Source organism: Python bivittatus, unplaced genomic scaffold (genome assembly GCF_059951505.1).
Source record: "Python bivittatus isolate LINGU-HERP-01145 unplaced genomic scaffold, Pbiv_v1 ctg000440_np1212, whole genome shotgun sequence".
In the NCBI taxonomy this organism is placed as follows: Eukaryota; Metazoa; Chordata; class Lepidosauria; order Squamata; family Pythonidae; genus Python; species Python bivittatus.
The window spans coordinates 6,771,794-6,795,811 of record NW_028277063.1 but is presented as its reverse complement, the minus strand read 5'-3'; the positions used below and the strand labels follow the sequence as shown (position 1 = coordinate 6,795,811).

Below are 24,018 nucleotides of genomic sequence, written 5' to 3'. Positions count from 1 at the left end.
AAATTTTTGTCCAGGCATTGAATTTCAGAGTCTGAATTGTAAGTGTATGTGGGTATTTTTAAAATATAAGGGTATATCATGTAATTCTAGTTGAAAAGCCAGAAATCAGATTTCTAAAACATCAAGAGAATACAGGGTACAAACTCTTATTCACTTTCAGGTGAATGTGATGAAACTTTTAGAATGTAGAGCCAATTATTTAACTTTTCAGTTAAATTAATTTCTTTCAATAAATAAGCTACTAGCACTGAGCTGAACTCTGTCTCGCTAAACATTTTTTTGCAGTTATGTTTTTTTTATAAAACATGCAGTTATTTTATGAAAATATAGAGAAAGCTTGTAGTATTAGAATCTTCAACTATGATTTCCAGGAGAAACGTGCGATTCTTCACTTGTGAAACGTTCCAGCTAGCTCCAGCCAGCACGGTAATTTTCGCTGAACCACAGTTCAAGGTTATAGCTCTTACCCTTAGCAGTAATTTGTTCAATTTTAGAGACACAGTAAAAACTGTCAGTGTGAAAGTTTTAAAGACCCCATTTCCATTGCATCAGAATGAAATCAGATGGTTACCCTAGTGCAGTGTTGTCCAAACTTGGCCACTTTAAGATGAGTGGACTTCAACTCCCAGAATTCCCCAGCCAGCATGGCTGGCTGGAGAATTCTGGGAGTTGAAGTCCACTCATCTTAAAGTGGCCAAGTTTGGACAACACTGCCCTAGTGGCTATATGAAGGAGCCACCTGGCACTGGAGATGGTCTAGCCATCATGGGGGAAGCTTCTGAAGAATTTCAACAGATTTGAAGTAGCAGTTCATTTCTTATTATAGGCCCCATTTTTAGATATTCTTTATTAAAAGCACAAATCTGCCACTGCCCAGCTTTAATTTTTTTCAGCCTTTTTTAAGGTTCTGGACCATAAGCACTTAAAATCCCCATCTCTCCCTCCCTCTCCCATGAAGTGCATTTTTGGATGTGGTGCCTTGCTCTTTTATTTTAAAGATATGTGTAGCTTCAACTTCAGAAGCTGTGAACATCAGCAATGTCCATCTACCCTGAGATAACAAGAGACAAGACTTGATTAGCAGCAGATTAAACCCTCTTCCAAAATAGCTGTATGACACAAAATTCACATTCTAACATGGAAGGTTTAGGTCAATCCTTCCCTTTTCATAACACAGATCTACTTACAACCTAACACGCAGAAATTCTTTAACTTTCACCCTGTTCCTGCAAGAACTCATCTGACTCACTTTCCTACTTCAGCTTCTTGTTAAGTTACATCAGATACTTCCATGTTTTATCCAAGTTTAGTTACTTTCTCTAAAGAGGATACATCCAAGCTAACATACACACTAATATAAGTTTTTTCTGATTCTTTTAAATATCAAAATTGGCTTCCATGCCTATAAATCTACATTGTTCCTTTTCAGTCTGTCTGTTTTTAACAAGGTGGATTTCCAGGTGCTGGAGGCCAATTTTGATCTTTAAAAGAATCAGAAATAAGTTTATTTGATATGTTAGTCACAATATCATCCTCTGCCCTCTCCCAGTTTCTTTCCTTGGAGGAAGGAGTTTCCACTGCCACTTATATTCTTAGAAAGATACAAGGATTTTTTTTTTCTTATTTGGCCCTAAAGTAGATTAAAATCCAAATAGGTTTGGTTTACTATACATTGAAAACTAGTTTTCAGTAAAGGTCACATAACAGATTTTAACTATTTTCTTAAATACTCTGTGGCTCATTCACTAATACAATATAGAGTAATTCAGTGCTGCATAGAAAATAGAGAATCCCCCATTTCAAGGAGAGGAACATCTACACATAGCTTTTTAAAAGCCAAATTACTGTGATCTACATAAATGCAAAATATAAAGGGCTACCAAATATTGATTGGGTTGCTTGATTTAGATGTATTTTTGAAGCTAAACCAAAAAATGTGATATTAAGATCTGCCATAAAACACTAAAACAAATTCCACTTGAAGATCCATTTTACATTGAAAATAACATTATGCACAAGTTTCTGAGTGTTCAGATGTGGAAGAGCACCAGGGCCTATAAGATCACACATACTTCACCCCTATTTAGACAATGGTCTTACACGTATCAGTACCTAATATGGTTCAGCAGCTAAGGACTATGAGCCAAATTTAGGCACCTACAATTAAGCTCCCAGTTCTTAATTTTGAGCCAAGAGAAGTCTTCAAAGGGATTTAAAAATATTTGCTAGAATGCTGTTTTGAACCTCAACCTGCCACTTCTGATTAGGTTCTCAAAATGCTCCCCTCCCCCAAAAATTCTGATCATGGACCAGCAGTTAAAAACGTAATTCTTCAGAGGAAGAATCAATTCAGGATTCTATTTGTACCAAAACAAGTCAAATTAAAAAGTGAACTTTTCAGAATGGACCAATTCCAGAAGCTAGTGAAAGAAGTGAACTGAAATGTAGAAGCCTACTGTAGTAAATGGACCAGTCAGGACAGTAATAAAGGGGAGAAGACAGCAGCATCTCACTTGCCTATCACTGATTACTGCAACTGCAGCAGCCATATCAATGGAGTAGAAAGAGTTCTTCCAAATTCATACAAAACTATAAAGCTTTGAAAAGCACTGCTCTGGTCAGGGTAAAATTGGGATGTGGTAGCAGAAAAAGAACTCCAATCTGACCATAAACTTTTGCATACTCTGCCAAGAGAGAAATAGGAAACTGAGGTATGCTGCAAAGGAGTCATGGCCCTAAAGTTGATGACAGTACCCAGAACTTGAAATCTGGGCTCCTGAACTTCAATCCAAATCCAATTTCAAGGCTCCTAATTATCCTTCTGGCAGGTAAAGAAAAACTATGCAGCAGATTTTAATATTCTGGTGTCTGACAAGCCCTTTTAAAAATAAGAAAGTATTGCATGGTGTCTGAAAGATACCTGGATAAAAAGTATTTAAGTAACTGTCTCTAAAAAGCAGAGAAGCTGCACACAGCTCCAACATCTTCTACTAAGAACAAGCATATATTTTTTTCCCAGTGCCCATTTCATCTTCAATGCAGATGAAAAAGAGATCCAAGTAAATAGGGTTCTTCCAACTACCATCAAAGCTACCTGAAGACTAGCTCTGATGACAAAAAGTCCTACAGTGAACAAGAATAAGAGTTGGGGGGATGGGAATCTTCACTAGTACAGTTAATTATTTCCCACATGTTATTAGAGATCAATTTTTTAACCAAATTATGTTTGCCTGTTGTAATTTGGGAAGAATAGTTGAACAGCACAAACTGATCTAAACCTCAAGCAGTGGAAATCCATTACTTTAGACTCAGAAGTATATAAATCCTATACAAGTTGATCCATGAATAATCAACCAATAGGAAATTACTGTATAACCCCCACAGAAAAAAATGCAGCCTGTTTTAAATAAATTATATCCAGAAGATGTCCTTTCTTATGCACTTCAGCCCTTGTAGAAGATCTTGAACAATGAGAACAATGGCTCACACCTTAGAAGTTGCCCACTTCTCAATCAGCAGATTTTCTGTGGAAGGGATGAGTCCAAACATGATGCAGTCATTCCGTTGGACAGGCATAGTTGGCGATCCAATGAAGATCAGCCACTACTCCCCAGTGGAGATAGAGTATACTGACCACCACCAGCACGTGCATAATCTGATGGCTGTTGAACCAGTAGTCAAAACAGCCTGGCTTCCAGCGCTCAGGCACCCGCGAGATGTTGATGACGCCCCCAAGAAAGGCCAGGCCGTCCATAATGAGGTATGAACGCAGAGAGGTGGGATTGCCAGTGCCTAGTCCCACCCACCGCAAGTAGAAGAAGAAGAAGCGGAACAGAGCCTGCCAGGCAAAGGCTCGTAAGCGCCGGACACTGGAGCGAGCAGTCACTGCACAAAAGATACCATAACTTGACAAGCCTGTGTAGGCCAGCAGGGCAATAGTACGAGGAAGTGGAGAGCAGGCCAGCGTGCAGTAGATGATTGGCAGAGCACCTGTATGGAAAGAGACAGTCAGTCCACCAAGAAATTAAGGATAAAAATAGTGCCAATCAGCTTACATGACCAGTCACTAGCACTCTTGAAATATTTCAGCTGCCCCTCAGACCCTCTCAGAACAAACACTATTGTATTTACAGGAATGAAAAGCTCTTTTTTCCCCAAATAATTTACCTTTACAATGCAAAGATCATTCACTGAAAATATGAGATTTTTCATTGTTTTAAATTCAGTTTCTTTCAAGTCAGTATGAGTATTTCCTTTCTAAGCATAATCAGAACTGCTCAATTCTACATCCATCCTACCTCTTCTTCATTCTTGATCTTTTACCCAAAATGGCTTCTGTCATCACATAAAGATTGGCTCTTCAGTACCCAAATCCAAAACAATTTAACTCATATACCCTCCAGATTGCAACCTGCTCCCAGCTCAAAAAGCAGTTTCAGTCCTCCTGTGTTCTCAGTACAAATAGTGACTTTATTCTTTTGCTCCTCCATCCCAGTAAGTCATCCAAGTATAACAGGGGAGCACTTTAACTCACCCAAAGTGTTGACCATGCATACCCCACACATATCAAGGGTGAGCAACGTATGGTAAACAGCAGGGCCTCCCTCATGATTCATGAAGAGGTGGTAAAGCACACTGCCCAGCTGTGGAAAAATGCAAGCCAAATAGTGCACTATTCCCAGCCATGATTCTGAAAGTCGAGCCCATGGAATGGTCAATGGCAGCACGAAGAGACAGCCCAGCAGAGGGATACCTGAAAGAAGAGGGAAGAAAGAACAGAGAGAGTGGATTACTATTCAGATTCCAACTAGGGGTAGTACCAGAGATCCCTTCCTCTCTTTGCAATCCAGTCAGCATTTCCTGCATTTTATCCCACCCATAACATTCGTTTGCCCGCAGCAGCATTCTTTGTTCATCAGCTATCACAGAACAGAGATGAAAGAAATTTCATGGACCACAGAAACCAAAGCATTTTTTGTGTAGGGACACTCAACCTGTTGGCCCTCCTCTCAAGAGGTGCATTTTCTTTAATACAGACTTTGCTGAGTCTTCCCCAGCTTGGTGGCTTTCAAATGTGTTGGGATTGCATGCAGACTGGGAATTCGGGGTATTGAAATCCCAACATATCTGAAAGATACCAGACTGGGGAAAGCTGGTTTATTCATTTCCTCTTGTTCACTTCAAGCGAGGAAAATATTAGGGGGTGGTGGATTAAACAAAGGGCATCCTTCTGCCAGTCCTTATAAAATGTTTACTTTGGATGATATTGAGAATTCCTCAGAAGAAAGCACAAATACAAAGAGAAAATGTTTGAATTAAAAACTGCTTGCAGATTCCCAACTTTGTGATCTATTTAATCTACACTATTAAAACTCCTCTTAAGTTCTCGGAGCAGATAAATACAGATGTACCATTCTGTCATGTCCCTATGTATGGGGTTTTACATGATTTCCACACCTCCTTTTTTGGGAGGGGGTATTATATATCCTTTGTAGTATTTTCGGTTACTTTGACCACCAGGAGATACCACCTGCCTAGTTTTGTCCTTATTGGGACTCCTTACATGCAGGTAGCCAGATGTTACTCTACGGGGTTCAAATTCTAGAAGCGCTATCAGAATGGCATATTCAGTCCACCTTCCCTTAAGCTCCCAGAGCAGAGAGATACAGATGTTACATTATTTCATGCCCCCTTGTACAGAGTTTTACATGACTTCCCCATTCTGAAAGCGTTTCTAGATACTCTTTCCTACAACCATTGAGTGCCAGGACTTCAATAGCTCTTAAAGTTAATGCACTGCAGATAGTCATCTAAGATACAAAGGTCCATGAGTTCAATTCCTGGTAGAGGGTTTGAACCCTACAGAAAAGCATCTTGCTACCTGCAATAAGGATGGAACTGTTCATACAGTGCTTTTTGCTGGTCAACGTAACTATTAGAACTTGTATGGCATTGTTTGATTTTTCTCCTCAAAGAAAAAAACTTGCAGATATGAGGTATCTTCACCCTTTCAAAATGTTGTTTGATCCCAACTCCATCATTCTCAGGGATATGATATGATATGATCTGTCATCCAGCCCTGCTGATTCCTAAAAATTATTTCAGGGGAAAGAAATGGCATGCGCCTATTACTATAACCTGGAGTAGGTTTCCTTTTCACTCCAAATCCAAACTACTTCATCCATTCTGATTTGCACATCCTGCTGTCTATGCTTGACCTTATCCTCCTGTTTCCCCAGTGGTTGCAGCTTTACACAAACAGATTAGGTCTCTTTGAGCCCAATTACTGTGCTAATTGAGGCTGCCTGAAGCCAGATCTCAATTAGGAAGGTGATAAACACCCCCCTTGGAGTTCATTAAGAGGCCAGCAATTCTACTTGTGTCAGGCCCAAGAGACAATTCTACAAGTGATTGAGTCAACAAGTAAGACTCAGGAGGCCGCCACTAGGCCAAAGGCAGAGCCACAAACTGAGGTGTCGCTGCTAGCATGCAGAAGGCTTGCAGTCAACTTGTTTTGCTAACAGGGTTCCTGGGTCTTTAACAATGGTATGAAAAACAGAATGTTAATTGGTAAATCACTCCCCCCCCATTATTCTATCCCTTGCAAAAAAAAAAAAAAAGCACACACGTCAAGAGCACTAGGCAGTAGTCAGAAGATAAAAATACAAAACAAAGATGGGGATACACTTCTAGAAAGAAAACCTTGAGCCCCTTAAAACACCCCAGGATTGCTACTTCCTTACTTCTTGAAAAGGCTCACCAAGAGCTTGATAACTTTGGTAGATTGCTTTATCTTGATGATGCAAAGAGAAAATTCCACTTTTTAAATCATGCATCAGGCACAGACACAAAGCCCCAGCCATAAAAGGAGAGGCAGAGCTTTCCTCTAAGTTCAGCACTGTCTAAACCAGTGTTTCCCAACCTTGGCAACTTTAAGATATGTGGACTTCAACTCCCAGAATTCCCCAGCCAGCATATCTTAAAGTTGCCAAGGTTGAGAAACGCTGGTCTAAACCAACAGTTCCCCAATCCTGGGCTCTCCAGATGCGTTAGCCTACAACCCCCGTAATACAAAGCAGCACATCCTTGATTGTGACAATGGGAATTGCAGGCAATCCCAACTTCCAGTCTGAGGAAAACTGACATAACTTTTCCTGCCTGACCTAAAATTGGAACGTGGATGTTTTGCACCCAAAGCATGTATCTTCCTACCAAGCTATGGTCCCACTGTCTTCAAGAACATTCCACTGATAGTGAGGGTCATGGGCTTGGAATCTAAAATGTTGGGCTTGGGGATCCAAGAAATAGCCTCTCCCCAGGATACAAGGTGAGGGCAGCTGCCTTAACCAAGCCGCTGAAGCCAGTAGCTGGTGTTTCAATGAAGAGATACATGAGCATTTTCCCACCTTAGCTCTGACTGGTCCCCAGAAACTCCACCGGATGGGATGACAGCCCCAAGGACAACAGGGATAGCGTGTCAGCAGATAACTTGCAACTACTTGCTGACAGCAGGAATTTGGTACCCAAGCTCTAGCTATACAACAGCGAATGCCTCCAAAATGCAGCCAAACCAATTAAGCAAGCTATGCAGCAGCTTAGTTCCTGGAGGAGGATGTTTTTACTTTAGGGGGAAATATACTGAGTTGCAGTCATTTCTCTCACATCCCACCCTCAGAGCACTGAGGAATGTGCTTGATATCCAAGCTCGAGAAGAAAAGTAGTAAGACCTGAATTGAAACACCCCAAAAGGATGCTAACCAACCTGAAAGCAGCTGGAAATCAATTTTAGAAATTGGGTGGGTGTGGGTCTATGTAGATAATAATTGTTGAAATTGTAGGTGGATGCCACAACTACACTACAGATTTAGGCTGAGGGTGCAAATTCAGTGCACTTAAAATGGGAAGGTTCTAGCTCTTCAGTCTGAAATTGCAGGTCTGCAGGCAACGTATGGGAAATGGGAGAGGCAGGGATTAGCCATAAAGCACAGTGGCGGCCTTGGGAAAGTCATTGTGTACAGTATTAGGCTTTCATGTATGCAGGCCTAATCTCTCTAACGAGGGGCACAAAAGAGATCTAGCAACTTGAAAGACTGTACAAAATGTCAAAGGCTAAGAAAGAAGTGGCCTTCAACTCCATTCAGCCTCCAGGCTTAAGAGACAGCAGCTGACTGGGGACTTCCAACTGTATCTCATCTTTCCTTTCAAAACTCTTCTCCTATGCCTCTCTCGCCGTTTCTGTTCCTTACTGCACACCTGTCATAACCCAGGCTTTGCTTGCCTCCCCCAAGGTTGTGCCACAGATGGGCAATGGACTCAGGCATTGTGGCAATATCATACTAATCAAGAATGATGATACGCCTCAAGCCATACAATCTTGGGCAAGGGAAAATATAACTGCATCGGGCTACCTTTTGAAATTCCTGGAAGGGGATGGGGGATAGTTCCACTGCTTGTGCACCCACTGTCACCCACTCTCATGAACCAATACACCACTCCCTTTGCTCTTCACACCAAATCTTGTTCTGGGTATTAGGACAAATCTCGCTTATCATTTCTGCAGGTTGTCATTCATATACTCGCCGCCCAGAGACACTTGGATTGAGATGGGCTATAGAAATTGCACAAAGAAACAAATACTCAACACACACAGCACTTCTACAGCACGGATGAGCCCGCCGAGCATGCCTGCTGGGGTGGATGGGCTGGGGTGTACTGGTCATTCCGAAAACCCTTCAGGGGCTAAACAGGACAGTGCTAACTGCTCTCTTGTGAGTACTAGGAGAGAAGAAAAGTAAAACTTTCATCCCTCCTCCAGCAAACCTGTAAGCAAGACTAGATTTCCCAAAGCTGAGGGAAAACAGTATGGTTGTTCCATAATACAGGTCGAATGCAGACTGAACAACTGAGGGCTTTGTGCAAGATGTACAGGTCTCTGCTCTGAGCCAGTGACAATCCAGGCTCTGACTGACAGAGTAGCAGGAAGAAGAGACGACGAAAGCAAGGATAAACGGGATGTGGGTGGATTTGGGCGCACATGTACATACATAAGCACATGCAAAAGGCATTACACAAGGCCAAACACTTCTGTGCTTAAACGCCCAAAGCACCTATGCAAGAGTTCAAATCGGGTTCTCCTTGCCACCTACGTGCTCAGCTGCTAAAGTGTAAGCCACTTACATCAGAAACTGCTATTTCAGCATATCTGGGATAGGAGGTGCCCTCCTTCCCACGGGACCTGTGAGACTGGGCCCTCTGCTGGAGAGAAGTGGGAGGGAGGAAGAAAGAAAGGAGCTGAGCCTATAATAGGATCGCCATCAGCTATCTGGAAGGAAGATAAATAGAAGGTGGATGACTGTTTCCTATCTTGCAGTGTTTCAAGATTTGCTCCGGAGAGGAGCAGATGGCTTAGTGTTAAGGCCAAACCTTCCATGTGGCAGGAGAAAGTTAAAATAAGAGTAATTGTGGCTCCGAAGTTACAAAAGGATGGCGAATAATTATCATAATTTGGGATTCTCAAAGATTTAGAGGCTTGAGACTGAAATCTGGTGAGCAGTTTCTGCAAGCTGCAAAAAAGGATGTGAGGAAAAAGGATTGCCTGCCCCAGTTGAATTGAAAGAAAAAAAAAAAAAGGACATTGCACAAATCTATACTGAATAAATCTATCAATGGTTTTAGCTACCCCCAAACTGGCGTCCTCCAGAACTATCAGGGATTTCTAGCGCAAAAGATCTGGCGCACCCCAGATTGGTTATTACAAACCTGAGCCTCCATGCTCAGCTTCAAATAGGAATGGATGTCCCCTCCCTCCACCATCCTTTTTCAGGCTGCTCCTCTTAACTCCTTGAAGATCCACTGTCACAGGCAAATTGCAGAACTTTGGCGGGACCTAGCAAGGCAATTCAGTCTGCGTTTTGCAGTCTCCTGCTTCCGGTGGCTAGCAGGTGACTTCTCCTGAGAAGGCCTTCTCTGTGACAGCACCACAATTATGAAACCCCTTCGGTAAGCATATTTGCCAGGCGCAATCGCCTTTCAGATACCAGGCACAGTTTATCCTGTTCATTTCAGCCTTAAACAGCAATTAATATTGATCTTCTTTTTCTTTTTTTTTAGCTACTGTTGACCCATTTATTTGTTCTTAGAATGTATTATTTAATTTTCCAGCCTGATTGAATCCATCTTATTCAAACTGGATGTTTTTAAAATGTTTGTGAGCCATCAAAAGGCAGGTTTAAAACTTTTAAGTAAATATGAATTAAGCCCTTACCATTCCCACCCCCATGAAGTCCTGGCTGAATCTCAAGCTGTCTGCCTCAGTTTCCTATCTGTGAAAGGAGAGTCAAAACTCTTCACTACACGAAGGATTCAGAACTGTACCAGACTGCAATGGAAGTATAACTTCTCTCATGCTATTTGAACAGCATCTTCCAAGTCAAAGAGAAGGAAGGATGAGTAGGTACAATCTTCTTTTAGCCACGGGGAGAAGCATTTAAGAGAGGGGGAAGCCCAGGTCAACGTCCTCTTCCTACCTCATGGCCACACAATGTCACTCAGGTCAAAAGAATCTGGAATAGCTCAGACTGCACACGTAGCTGCCCCACAGCAGAGTGTGGGGATTCCTATCATATCCCCTTAAGCAATACAAAACGTCTCCAAGTGCCCAGTTCAAAACACAACACTTTGTTTCCAGCTGATGCTATACACTATATCAGGAGTCCGAGAGCATCTAGGGAGCCAGCTACCAGAAGCAATCTCAAATCCAAGGTATACATGTAACAAAAAAATCTGCAACCCTCCCTTTCCTCCTCCTATTTTACAAAGTTTTGATGACCATATACAGTATTAGTAAAACCATAGTGTAGCGGACTGGTTAGACTGCAATGTTTCTCAACCGTGACAACTTTAAGATGGGTGGACCTCAACTCCCAGAATTCCGCAGCCAGCATGGCTGGCTGGGGAATTCTGGGAGTTGAGGTCCACCCATCTTAAAGTTGTCAAGGTTGAAAAACACTGGGTTAGAGGGTTCCATTAAGATCAGAGAGATCTGGGCTAGTTGTTAAGCCTGATTTTGCATGTCCTACTAAGCCAGGATTTGTAAATCATAGACTGTTGAACCACTGTAGACTGGTTCACACATATTCCTTTGGCATAAAGGCTGGAGGTACACTAAGTCTAAAATAAACTTAGGACTTCACTAACCAGTGCAATGCAAGAACCCAGCTAGATTTTAGTTTAACTTCCTGAAAAAAGCTGTTATGAGGATAACATGAAAAGGGGAGGTGCCCTATCTTTTATGCCAACATCTCACAATCTGGTGACCTTCAATTATCCTGCATTACAATTCCAATAACTTCCAAACAGCTGTGCTGGCTGGAAATAATGAGAGTTGCAATCCATATCTTGAGGGCAGCAGATTGGAGAAGGCTGATTTTGGCCATCCAGTGCTGCCTGGAAGAATATTGTAATAGAAACGTCAGATATACCCCCCTCAAAAAATTCTGGAACTGTAATTTCTTTATTGTTTGGTTTGGTTTTATTTTAAATTTATAAACAGGATGTTAGCCCTTTTGGCTAGAAGAGATAAGCCTAAAAGACAAGGGATGCAGACTTTAATAAACCCAAGCAGAGGTCTAAAAGATGCAGAACAAGACTGTAAGAGAGAAAAGGGTTTAAGGGTTGCATTTGTCTTAGTGGGTATCTTCTTTCCAGCAACCAAACTGTCTCTCACATACACACAAAAAACTGCTCATGTGTAGCAGACAGGTGTATCTGCAGGGATGGTCAAAAAAGTCAAGATGGCAGCCACGAAGGTGATATCAAAGTTTTGCCTTGTTTGTGTGTGTTGCATGCATAAAACTGATCGTGCTGGCCCAGCTGCCCTTTTGACTTTTTTGAACATACCCTGCAGACAGCTTTGATAGCAGGAGGAGGAGGATAAAACAGGAAAGTGAATGTATTTCTTTAAACAATTCTACCTGTTGTTTTGTACCTTCAGGCTTGATTTACTTTCTCCCCTGTGTTTCCCCATCCCACATGCCTCCAAAACAACATTGCACAAAAAGTGAGACCTGCCAAACTGAAAGCTGGGATGAGAAAGATACTGTGGGAAATTAATGTCAAATGCATTTCTTATCTAATTGCTTAGAGCTAGGAAAACTTTCATAAGCTTTTCAAAGTGTACATAAAATGTAAATTTATAGTGCCTGGACTTAAATTCAGAAATCCCATCTTTGGGACTCCCCATCATTTTGCCCCCCCAAAACTGCATCCACTTTTGGAGCCTAGAAAAGAAAATGATAGAAGCACTACATAAAAATCTGGTTTGATGCTGGAATGAATTCTACACCAAAGCTGTAATGTTTGGACAAATAGATACAACAAAATGTTTGTTTTATAATTTTGTAAAATTATTTCTAGCAGAAACACTCATGACCTTTTTTAAAGTCTCTGACAGATGAGTGGGTACAATATTCATCTGATTCCCCACATATGCTTTCTTCTCCTTGCGTATCAGTGTAATTTCTTTGTAGTCAATGGCCCAGTAAATGAGTCTGTTGAAACAATTCTCAGGATTTTAATTAATTAGTTTTGTTACTCTGAATTAAAAGTACCAAGCTTTTGACCATTTGGATTCCCTCCTGCTTTCCTCCGTCACAAAAGGCCCTGTAAATACTGATCAAAATACAGCTGATAAGCCCAAGGGTATGAGGGGGAGGGGGTCAGGACAGTCAAGATGGTGGCTACACCTGTATAAGTGAAGTACCACTCCTTTGTAAAAAAAAAAAAAAAAAATGCTGAGGCTTTGCACAGGCACAGCCACCATCTTGACTTTACCAATGGACAACCTCTTGGCTGGGAAAGGGAGAATATTTCTTGTGTAGGAGCTGCTACAACATAAGAACACATGAAATTTAAGCAAGACATACAGCAATATGGAAGCTAGAAATTCTCAAAGGTGTAACCCCATCCCCTTGAACAACAAAGTCAGCAAGGGCTGGCATAGAATTCTTTTCTTTCCTTTAAAATTGGGTACAAAATATCTAGGCATCAACTCCTATCATTCCTCAGCCCTGGTAATGCTGGCTGGAGCTGACAGGCTCGTGGTTCTCCACCTGATTCAGAACTGCCAGCCTTTCAAGGTAGGGCAGATCAAGAAGCAGATATTGTTAAGATTCCAGGAATGACACTTGATTGTTGTAGGGTATAATAACAGAAACTTGGAAGCCTGCCAGTTTCTCTCTGCTCCCTCTTACACCAAACAGAATCAAGGCAGGATTATCTTGGGTTTCTTCCTCATGCTTCCCATTCCCCAGGATGGAGTAGTTGTATTTCCTTCTTTAATGGATCATCCATTCCTTCATCAAGGTTATTTTTACAATCCCTTACAACAGCTCTTGTTGTCTGGTCCTCCCTTCCCCAGATAGAGTTGTGATGTGACCTCAATTGTCCATTCAATTTTAAATTCTTCAACTAAGGTTTCTTGCACCAGGAGGCAAGATCAATTTTAAAAGAAAGAAACACACAGTAGATGGAAAAAGACATGCTAATTTTCTCCAAGCATGGACTCATAAATCTTGAGGCACATCCAGCCTCTGTTTCTGATCCCTGGCTTCAAAAATCAATGTGAGCCCATGGAATAACTGACATGACAGGGTTGGTATGAGAGATGAATGTTTACAGAATTAGACCCTACATCCACCTGACTCTGCAGAACCCCTACACTAACCTTCCCAAACTTGGATGTCCTCCAGATGTGTGCATTTCAATTCCCAGAATTCTTAGCAATGCTAAGCGACCTGGGGAATTCTGGAAGTTGGCCCACTCATCCAAAGGGAGCCCAAGCTGAGCAGTACTGCTCTACTTTGACCAGAGATTTTGTTGCTCCTGACTAGAGAAGCAAACAAAGGATTGAATCTGGGTCTTTTAACATGCAAAACATGCTCTGATACTTTGGGCAATGGGTTTTATGGGGGAGCTACCTCTTAAGGTGGTTATTGGAGGTGTTATTTCACTTACTTCCAGGTGCATAAGTCATGTCACCTGCCTCATGCCACACACATACCCAGGTGCCTACACCTGTGTCTCAGCCCTTTGTTTCACAGATCTTAGAAGTCAACGTTTTTAGCAAACAAGTATGGCTAACAAGAGAGTCAAGACTAGTAGTATCTGTAACTCTTTGCTTCTCATAAAGTATTTGGCCTGTGGAAATCTGTATGACCTGTAGATGACAGTAAAGAGATACAAAAAGGGCTGCCTCTTTGCTGTATCTCTTGATCATCTTGATTTTTGCAGCTCAAATATGGTAACCATACCCTGTCCTTATCCTTCAGTATTGGGTAGAGAACATGAAATGCTTAAACAGGGTTTCTTGGCCAATGCAGAAGCATGGCTGGCTGGGGAATTCTGGGAGGTGAAGTCCACCGGTCTTAAAGTTGCCAAGGTTGAGAAACACTGCTCTAAACCATGATTCCTTCTCATCTCCCAGCAGGACTCCTCAATTCTGCAAGAGACAAAAACTAAGCTAGACTGAACTTGGAGAGAAACGTCTCCATGGACAGATTAAACTCCTGTATACTGAGCTGCACAACAAGCCAATTAGAGGATTTGATAACTGGCACAAGCAAGGCCCAGAGATCATCTAGTCCAATCTGCTCCTTGGGGTAGGAGCTACAGCACAGCACAGGAAAAAAAATCAAAACAAAACAAACCACAGTGGTCTAAGAATAGCATGGTTTATTCTAACTGCCAGTGGCTTTATAAAGCGTCAAAGAGAATTACTCCTGCTCATTATATTCCATTCTTTAACCAAGAATAACAATTGTGCAGGCTGCAGTACTGGTCAAAGTCAAGCAAAAGTCTCCCACAACCAACGGCTAATAGTTAGAAAACCTAGTAGACCCTCCATGTGCAAAGGCAGTGTAGCTCAGAGAATTGCCTAAGGGCAAATAATAGATGAGTAACATTCACATGTCCTACTTCAAAGTTTCTCAGAAGTTTTTGGCACCAGAAAAAGAATGCTAGATCAGATCAATCTTTTAGCTTAAGTAATGTTTTGACCCCACCCTGGCTTCTTCCTTTGACATTCTTGGGCCACAACCCTAAGAAGTGGCGTTGCCAAACCAACCCCAGGCATCTGGTGCAGGCCGCTCCCTAGAGATCTCCTTCCTTGCAACACTAAGATAATCAATAGCATCGGTAAGGTAATTTCCCTGGGAAGTCAGTACAAGCAAATAAGCAGACACACCCACCCGCAGTTCCACCTGACTAAAGAGCTTTCATGGCTCAGGGATTCTTCCGAACGCACTTCTTTGAGGGATGAATTAGATTTGCACATAAACATTACAGCAGACGCGTTTCTAACTTTGCACCGGCACTGCTCCCCCCCCCACCTTCTTTAGAATCATCTTCCCTAACCTGGAACCCTCCAGCTGCAATGGGACTACAACTCCCAGAATTCTCAGCCCCCTTTTGGCCAAGCTGGCTGAAATTCTGGGAGCAGGCCGTCCCAACAAATCCGGAGATGCAGACGGTTTCAGAAGGATGGAATAAGCTGGATGAGAAAGCTGCATGTCCACCATTATCCAGCGCCCCTGACAGCTTCCCCCTCCCAGGATCCTTTGCAACGTGCAGGGATTCCTTGGCAGACATGCTGGTGTTGCCTTGACAAAGAAAACAACGTGGAAGGAAGTCTCTCCATTTAGGAACTCGGACTCTATTGTAATAAGCCAGGGCAGTCCTTTCTTCTTAGCAGAGGGAAGAAAACTAAATGTTTGTCTTCTCTTAGGACAGTGATTCATTAAACAACACCCTCAGGGCTCCATATCAGTGTTTCTCAACCTTAGCAGCTTTACGATGGGTGGACTTCAACTCCCAGAATTCTGGAAGTTGAAGCCCACCCATCTTAAAGTTGCTAAGGTTGAAAAATACTGCTCCAGAGGCCACTGCTCAGGCTGTTTTCTGAGAACCTTGGAAGTTGCTACATAAATTGTTCAAAGCCAAGCAAATGTTTACTGCTGAGTTCCTCCCGCTGCCATTCAACACACTTTGGCAACTATAACTGCTTCTCTGTTTTCTTCTTGTTCTTCCCTGGCCTCGTTTGACATCAGCGGACTGAGAACAATGCCCTTTCTCATTGTAATGCTCTTGTTGACCAGCACGGGAACATCGAGGAAAAGCTTAATATTCAAGGAGGACACTATGAGAGTCATTGATATGCCATGTTTCCAGAAGAGTGCATGTTGATCAACTTGTAACATTCTGGTTTGCTGAACATTTCTAGTCCTTCTGATAATCAAGATACACTTGAAAAATACACTTGGGGGTTGCGGGGGGGATACCATGGACTCCAGTACATTGAAATGGATCCACTTTAACTAAGTGTATATAGGAAGGGAAAGGACAATTCTGGAAACAGTTTCAGAGAGGATTCATCCTCAACCCATGATTGTTTCTTGGTGTAAAACAATATACACTAACTAGGTTGTAGACACGATAGGAGAGCTGGTTAGTCTACGGTGGCAAAAAAAATCAGGAGCCCAGTAACACCTTTTCCAATTAACAAGTTTTTTTAAAAAAAATGTGTTGCAGCTCACAAAAGCTTATGCCTTTTAATACATTTTGTTAGGTAGAAAAGGTGCTACCACACTCCTGATTTTTTTGCCACAAGTAGATTGGAATCTTTTGCAATCCCAATCTTGTAAAATACCCAAGAGGAATTATGGTGGCCATAGAAGTCAAACATCTCTTAATCCATCAATTAATTCAACAAATGAATGAACCCCTACCATACTTATAAAGATGGAGAACCTCTAAACCAACTTTCCCAAAGCTGGCACCCTTTAAGTCAGTGTCTCTCAACCTCAGCAACTTTAAGATGTATAGACCTGAATTCCCAGAACTGAAGTCCACACACCTTAAAGTTGATGAGGTTGAGAAACCCTGCTCCAAGCGATCTGGTTGGGTGGGGAGGACAAAGGAACCATAGTCTCCATGTTGGGAGGGAGCCAGAATGGAGAAAGCCATTCCCTCAAAAAAGTCACTTGAGGCAGGAAGTGTTTTGCTTCCTCCCTCGCCCATGATGAGCAACAGTAAGCAGTAGCTTTGCACAATGTTGCTAAGCACCTCCCTTGGTTAGGCATAAGAGGCCAGGAAGGGCTGCCCTTACATGGAAGACCAGCTCATCTGTTGACTTACAAGAACAGCTAGCAAAAGGAAATTTGCAAGGCCCTGGGGCAATTTGTTCCATTACCCAACTAGTCTTACTCCCTTTTCACTCCTTTATTATTCCAGACTAATGTACTTGCCCATGGTGGAAACACAGTCTTTCTCATTTTCTCACAGGAAATAATTAAACAACAGAAAGGCATTAGTTTCCTAAAGAGGTGTAACATAGTCTTAGCTCACTGGCTGCTGTTTAAGGAAGACTGCAAAGTTCAGTTCTTGAAGGCACTTGCCTTAATTTATTTTATTCATTTATTATGAATAACAAATATATCCAACTCCCTGCCTTTCCCCAAGGGGTTTAAGGTGGTGTACACAACAGTCCATCCTCCAATGTTTCTCGCAGCAAACTTGTGGAGCTAAGTTGGGCTGAGAGATAGTGACTGGTTTTAAGTGACCTGGGGGGCTTCTGTCTTTGCGGGAGGACTAGAACCTGGTCCCCCAAGTCCAACAGTTTAGGTACTGCACTGCATAAATGCAGTATATTGACAGTCTGCCTCTTTTCCATAATGAAAAGCAAAGTCACATATACAAGTTGACCAAACGATTCCTGAAGCATAGTAGCTGCCTCCACTTGGGATACAGATATTTCTTCACATGGCTGGCTGGGGAATTCTGGGAGTTGAAGTCCACTCATCTTAAAGTGGCCAAGGTTGAGAAACACTGCTCTAGAGGGGTCTCAATTTAAAAGGTGGGTTCTGAAATCAGACTACAACTTTTATAGTAAGAAGGACCAAGTGTTTGAAGATAACAAGAGAATATATCTACAAACAGCTTACACAAATCTTTTAAGATACACTGATTTTATTCTTTATAGAATTAGCTGTAGACTTCTGCCTGCATGGTTTTCTTTCTAACATTAGAACCTTTTTTAAAAATGAAAGTTAGACAGTAAAACCTTGATTTTATGGACATATCATTCAGTGTACTTTGGACACAGCAGACAAAATCTGAATATGCATTCATTTCTTAAACAATAGATAAAGTCTGTGTAAAGTTTGTGCAGTTTTTTACATAAATTACATAATTTACATTAAAAATGTGTACAAATTATGTAGTTAAATACATTCAAATCTAACAGGCACCCTTTTTCCCAATTGGTTCATAAAATCAAGGCTTTATAGTACAGTATATACTTTCAGGAAGAAGCACCAACATTTCCTTGAAGAGAACGAGGACTCCAGCACTTGACTAAGCCCTAAGATAAATTATAAATAAATAAATATCTTGCAAACCATGGTTTTCCTTTCACAATTAATTAGTGCAATGGAATAACTAAAATCTGAGCAGGGACCATAGTCAAGCACTCACAAGAGTCTCCAAAAACATCAGGAATATGGGGATGAAGCATTAGGGTAGTTTACAAAGTTGTTACAAGAATTAATGAAACATTCACCACAAAGTCCTTTGAATGCTCAAATAATGCTGTATATATGCATGCCTATTTTTCTCCCACTCTTCAGTCCAAAACAGATTTCTTTAATTTGTGATCCACCAACCCAAATCAGTCCTCTCTGCTCACAAGGATCTCTGCTTTTACAATTGCAACTTGGCAGCAAGCATAGGAAATGTCCCAAAGCAGTGGTACAAGGGATCCCATTAGAATACGGGTAGAAACACAGTCTTGACTCGAGTGAATGAGCAGGAGAGTTCCAGATATAACAGAGTTGTTTCCTCAATTTGAAATAAATTAAATAAAACGTATTACCATTTGAGTTCTCCCCTTCCCCATACATTTTAATTACAGTATTTCAACTTACAACAGATTGCAAAGTTGTACAGGCTATTGAACAGATGTTACTTTTTGCAGAGTCAGAATTTTTCATTGCCAATCTTTATTCATTTATTTATCTGACTTCCCGAGCATTCTCCTATTCTGGCACAGCCAGGCCAGGCCAGTTTTCCTTTAGTATCATCAATATGCCACAAAACAATTCAGGTAGCTATGTAGTATAAAAAAAAAAATGAGGAGGACTAATCACCTTTGTGGATGTCTTTGTAAGGCTCCCAGCTCTCGGTGGAGCATTTAGCCTAACATCTGTACCCCCTAGCAAAGCCAGGAAAAAAAATTCAGAGAAATCAGTGATGATTTCATTGCTTCCTTGAACTGAGGGGAAATTCTAAAACAACCCATTCCTATTCACTTTTCCATGAATGGGGATCCTTCAGCCCTCCAGATACTGCTTAATTACAACTCATAGCAACTTTATCGTTGACCAGAGTTATGGTTTAGCAACATTTGAACAGTGCAGGCTCCTCACTCCGGCTCTTTTGTCATGGATGAAAGCTACGGAATTAAATCCAGGACAGGGTGCACACTGACATGCCATGGACCAAGGGGCAGGAAGGCAAAGGAGCCGATAACGAATCCACCCAAAGATGCCTGGGACTGAACCTGAGGCCTCCAGCATGCCAAGTAGGAGCTTAGCCCTTCTCAGCTGTTTGCTCAGGGAAGCCCATGGAGTCCAAAGTTCAAGGCTCCCCCAGAAACCTTGCCGGGAGGAGACAGGGCGCTGCTACAACAACACAGAACTCCACCATCACGCCTCCCTGCACAACTCTGCCCCAAGTCTGGCAAACTTTCCTCCTTTGCCATTGGTAGGAGGAATCCCTCGCTTGTCCACAAGGCAGGGAGGGGCACAATCCGAAGTTTGGGGAGACTGGAGAAAAACATGCCTGTGTGCAGAGAAGAGGCAGGTACCTTAACTCCTCAAGGGGGGCTGGCTGGCAGTGGGGCTGCCGTATGCCTGAGGATGCGGGGGCAGGAAAGCTAAGCCAGCAGTCTAGTGACTCGGTGGCTACTAGTACTGCGCTCCACTGGGCGGCCAAATATAGTGGAGTTCAATATCCCGCTGAGCGGAACTACAGATCTGAGGAGGATGGCGGGGGGGGGGGCAGAACGTGGGGATGGTTCCTAGTCTTTTGCGGGTGGGGAACAACCTATCCGGGCCCTGAAAGAGGGAGATCGGATACTGGCTCTGTGGGATGGCCGGCGTAGGAACACACGAGCCGTGCAAGGATGCGGGACCGGCTAAAGCGGCGGGACGGGCGGGGAAGCCTCCCGATGCCCCGGGCACTTCCCGGGTTCTCTGGGTGGGCAGAAGCGCGGGTGGCGGCCGGGGCCATCGCGGGGACGGCCCTGCCGGGCGGGCATGGAGATCGGGGCACACCGGAGCCCGGAAGCGGCGGGGAGAGAAGGCAGGGGGAGGAAGAATGGATCGCCGGAGCGTCTGCCGCATCTCACCGTGGGTATAGATGTTGCCCAGCTCGTTGTGCAAGTAGAAGAGGCTGCGGAGACAACCGGACCCGGAGCTGACCGGCCGGTAGCCCGTTAGCACGAAGCGGTTGAATTGCAAATGAGGGGGGGAGCTGGCCCAGTCCAGGAGCCGGGCTCCCCCCAGGAAGGCCATGGCCGGGCTCCCCCCCCAGGGTCAGCTTCTCCCCGGGTTCTGCATCCTTCCAGCTCTCCTTCCTCCTGCTTCTGCCGTTGCTGATGGGGCCGCTGCAGGCGGGGACTCCTCCTTGGGCTTCCCCCCGCTCTCTTTCCCCTCCGCAGCCTGAGCTCACAATTCTGCCCCGCCCACCGACCTCATTAGCATAATAGATACGGGTGTCGGCCGCCGCCTTTGCCCGCGCCTCTTGCAGGCAACGCGCCCTGCCCTTCCCGATTTGCATACGCTCACGCAAACCCCGCCCACAGCCCTGGTCTCATTTGCATAATCTCTGCACCGCAGTTCGGTGTGCACAGGACTTGTCCAAACCAGGATTCTGTGCGCTGCTTAATACTAGGATGTAGATATGCAAACCACACCTATTCTATTTTGAGAGCCTATCAACCGCCCGGGACAAAACTATAGCGCTCTATTATTAGCATAACCGTAGGCCCTCCTCCCATCAGTGCCCGCTGTTAATAAGCGTCAGCTTTTTGCATAAGCATTGAGACACGCCCTTAGTCTCCTCCCAGAGAGGTCTGTGATTGGGTAGCGCGGCGCGCGCGGCAGATGGCCCGAAGCAGGCAAAAGACGCCCCCCAAAGGCTGAAGGGTGTGTAAGGCTAACACCTTTTGACTCTGAATCCTAATTAATCGGAAAATACCGTAGTCGGTTAATCGCAGGCGCCTCAAGAGCAGCCCTACAACCTTCTTGAAAGAAGATTTCTCTCATTGATCTATTTTACATCATATTTCTATTACAACGTAAAAGGAGGTGCATTACTATGATGACTCTTCCTCGTCTTTATATGATAAACTGTATTTAATTTTTAAAGTGGTTGTATAACACCTTTTCTCCTGTAGATTTTCCCCAAACCCATTTTAAAATAATGCCATAAACAAGCCAGTTCGAGATGACAAAAGCACCTGCAAGTTTCCAAATGGTTCATCATAATGAAACTGCTCGAGTTTCACAGCCTGCAGACTATCTGGGGGACTGAGTGACTCTATAAAAGGGTTCCTCAGTATAGGTGAATAGAACTTTCCCCCTAGCTTAGGTTTATTTTTGCTTTTAAAAATGCCAAAATATGTTAAGAGCTGAGCTAAACTCAGACAGGCAGTTTTCTTTGCAACAAGATGGAACCGGTGTGATACTGCTTTCTTCTGCGATGTCACAGCCCTGCAATTCCAAATCCTAACCATCTTGCTTAGCTATCAAACTCAGAAAAGGTCAGGCCTCAATAATCTTCACAACAGCCCTGTGTGTTAGTCTAGCTGCATATTATTTTCCCCCAATTGCTGACTGCTTGAGAGTGGTTCCTCTGACACCAGAGCGGGTGTGTGGCCGAAATGCACTTTGAACAAGAAACATCCAGTCTGTAAGTTGTTTTGCCCTTATGGAGAGAGGGAATTCAAATCATATAGAAGATTCTCCTCATATACGGAAGACAGGATGGGGATACTGATACAAGATTGATGCAGTTTGGAATTGCGTTCCTTCACTTTCTCTTGATGGGTAACAATTTATGAAACAAGGTCCAGATTCTTTCTCCATTCACCCAGAAAATGTCCACATTCATGAGGAATGCGCTATATTACTCCTATCTGTGTGAAACAATTTATTTCTTTATTCTTTATTGTATCCGTTTTGAATCCTGCCCAATGGAGTGTACGCTGCCCCAGTCATAAGTCTGGGCCATAAGTATCTGCTCACCCCAAAAACGATGAAGTATGCATTATGCAAACCCTGGCCTTTTGTACCTCTGTCTCAGCATCCAATCCAAATACACAAGTAACCCAAGTACACATCCAATCCAAATACACAAGTAATCCGTACACATATATCATAATTGGTCCTCTATTCCACCCCCTTTCCCCCCACCAGATTTTTATGCTCTGGGTGGTGCACAACAAGGTAGTGCAGAACAAATAAAAGTGTAATGTAGCATTAATATTAGAAATAATCATGGAAACCATCAGTGGTTGCCTACAACCAAATTATGGTTCAAAGGCCCACTGAAATAAAATAGGCTTCGGGGCCATTCTAAATGAGAGGCGAGCCAAGCAGAGGCACACTTCAGACACAACCTGTTGGGCTATTACTGAGAAAGTCTGAGGTAACTAAGAGAAAGGCATAACTGCAATATATTCACTACTGTTAGCATTCCATTAATCCAATATATGCAATTCTGCTTTCTTCTGGTATAACCTCTGTGTGCATAAGAATATGGAATTGAGGGATTGGCAGGCTATGAAACTTGCTAAACCCAAATTTGTTGGTTTTGCAAGCGATTCTCAGTGGAGGGTAAATCAAGTCCTCTTTTCCTCTCTATTGATCGCACTAAATGGGGTTTGTAAACAGCTTTCAGGAACTTGCAGGGGATGTAAAGGGGCATCAGCTTCTCCACTCCCTGGCCAAAGGTCAAAGAAGGTCAAATGGCTGTTCCTCCAATTGCACACCGGATAATGTCTTTCTGGGACTTCTGGGATTCTTCAGCTGCTTGTGTTACTGTACACTATCACCCAATCGCTGGTATCAGCAAGATGACTGTTTTCCTTGTGTGTGGTAGACTCTATCCTCCTCCAGGAAAGAAGACAATTTTAATTTCAGTAGGAACATTTTTAAAAAATGTACTGTCTTATACACAGCTCGCTTCTGAATGTGTTTCATTAAATAAACCAATCTATACTTTCAAACTATGTCTGTATCTGGGTACATGCAATTAATTTTAATGGATACTTGCTTTCCCTTAATATACACGAGGCACAATTATTTCATAATAAATAATTGATCTTAAACAAATGTCAATTATGTATACAGTAGGATGGAAGAGAGGTTGGCCTGATAAGGTTTCAGATATGGGCTCAATTCATTGAAAAGACAGAACAAATACCAAATATATGTGAATGTAGGCTCTGTAGTAAATGTTTCTAAAATAAGGGCCTGGAGATCCAGCAAAACCTAAAAAAAAGCTTACGGAGAAGTAATGGGGTATTTAACCCAGGTCCCATTTGTGGAAACAGGCCCCTTCCCGGCACGGTTCGGTATTTGAAACGGTCAGATGGGCTGATATCAACATTTCCTAGAATGCCCAGTCCAGCATCCTTCCAGGAAATTTGAAATGGTGGCTTGTAATCATCTCCAGCTGCCACAAAATGATCCTAAGATTGAGAGCCAACCTACATTGGGTGGGACCCATCAGAGACAAATTTGCCAGCCCCTGCCTTACAATTCTGGCCCAGGCAGCTGATGTAGTTACCAATTGGTGAAGGAAAGCACTTTACGTATGTTCAGAGGCACTCTTTATTGTTTCACATATTTGATGGCTGAGCCCTACAGCTGAAAACAGCTCCCGGAGTCACGGTCTTAT

At 42.9% G+C, this 24,018-nt stretch overlaps 1 protein-coding gene across 1 annotated transcript; it reads right to left on the bottom strand.

The window, feature by feature from the left end:
- Positions 1-689: 689 nt before the first annotated feature.
- On the bottom strand, positions 690-20,888 carry PAQR4 (progestin and adipoQ receptor family member 4). The gene is made up of 3 exons (XM_007424000.4): positions 20,462-20,888; positions 4,535-4,753; positions 690-3,990 (listed from the first exon to the last, which is right to left on the bottom strand). The coding sequence occupies exons 1-3, from the start codon at positions 20,625-20,627 to the stop codon at positions 3,557-3,559; spliced, it is 819 nt and encodes a 272-aa protein (XP_007424062.1). The 5' UTR covers positions 20,628-20,888; the 3' UTR covers positions 690-3,556.
- Between the last annotated feature and the right edge of the window lie 3,130 nt (positions 20,889-24,018).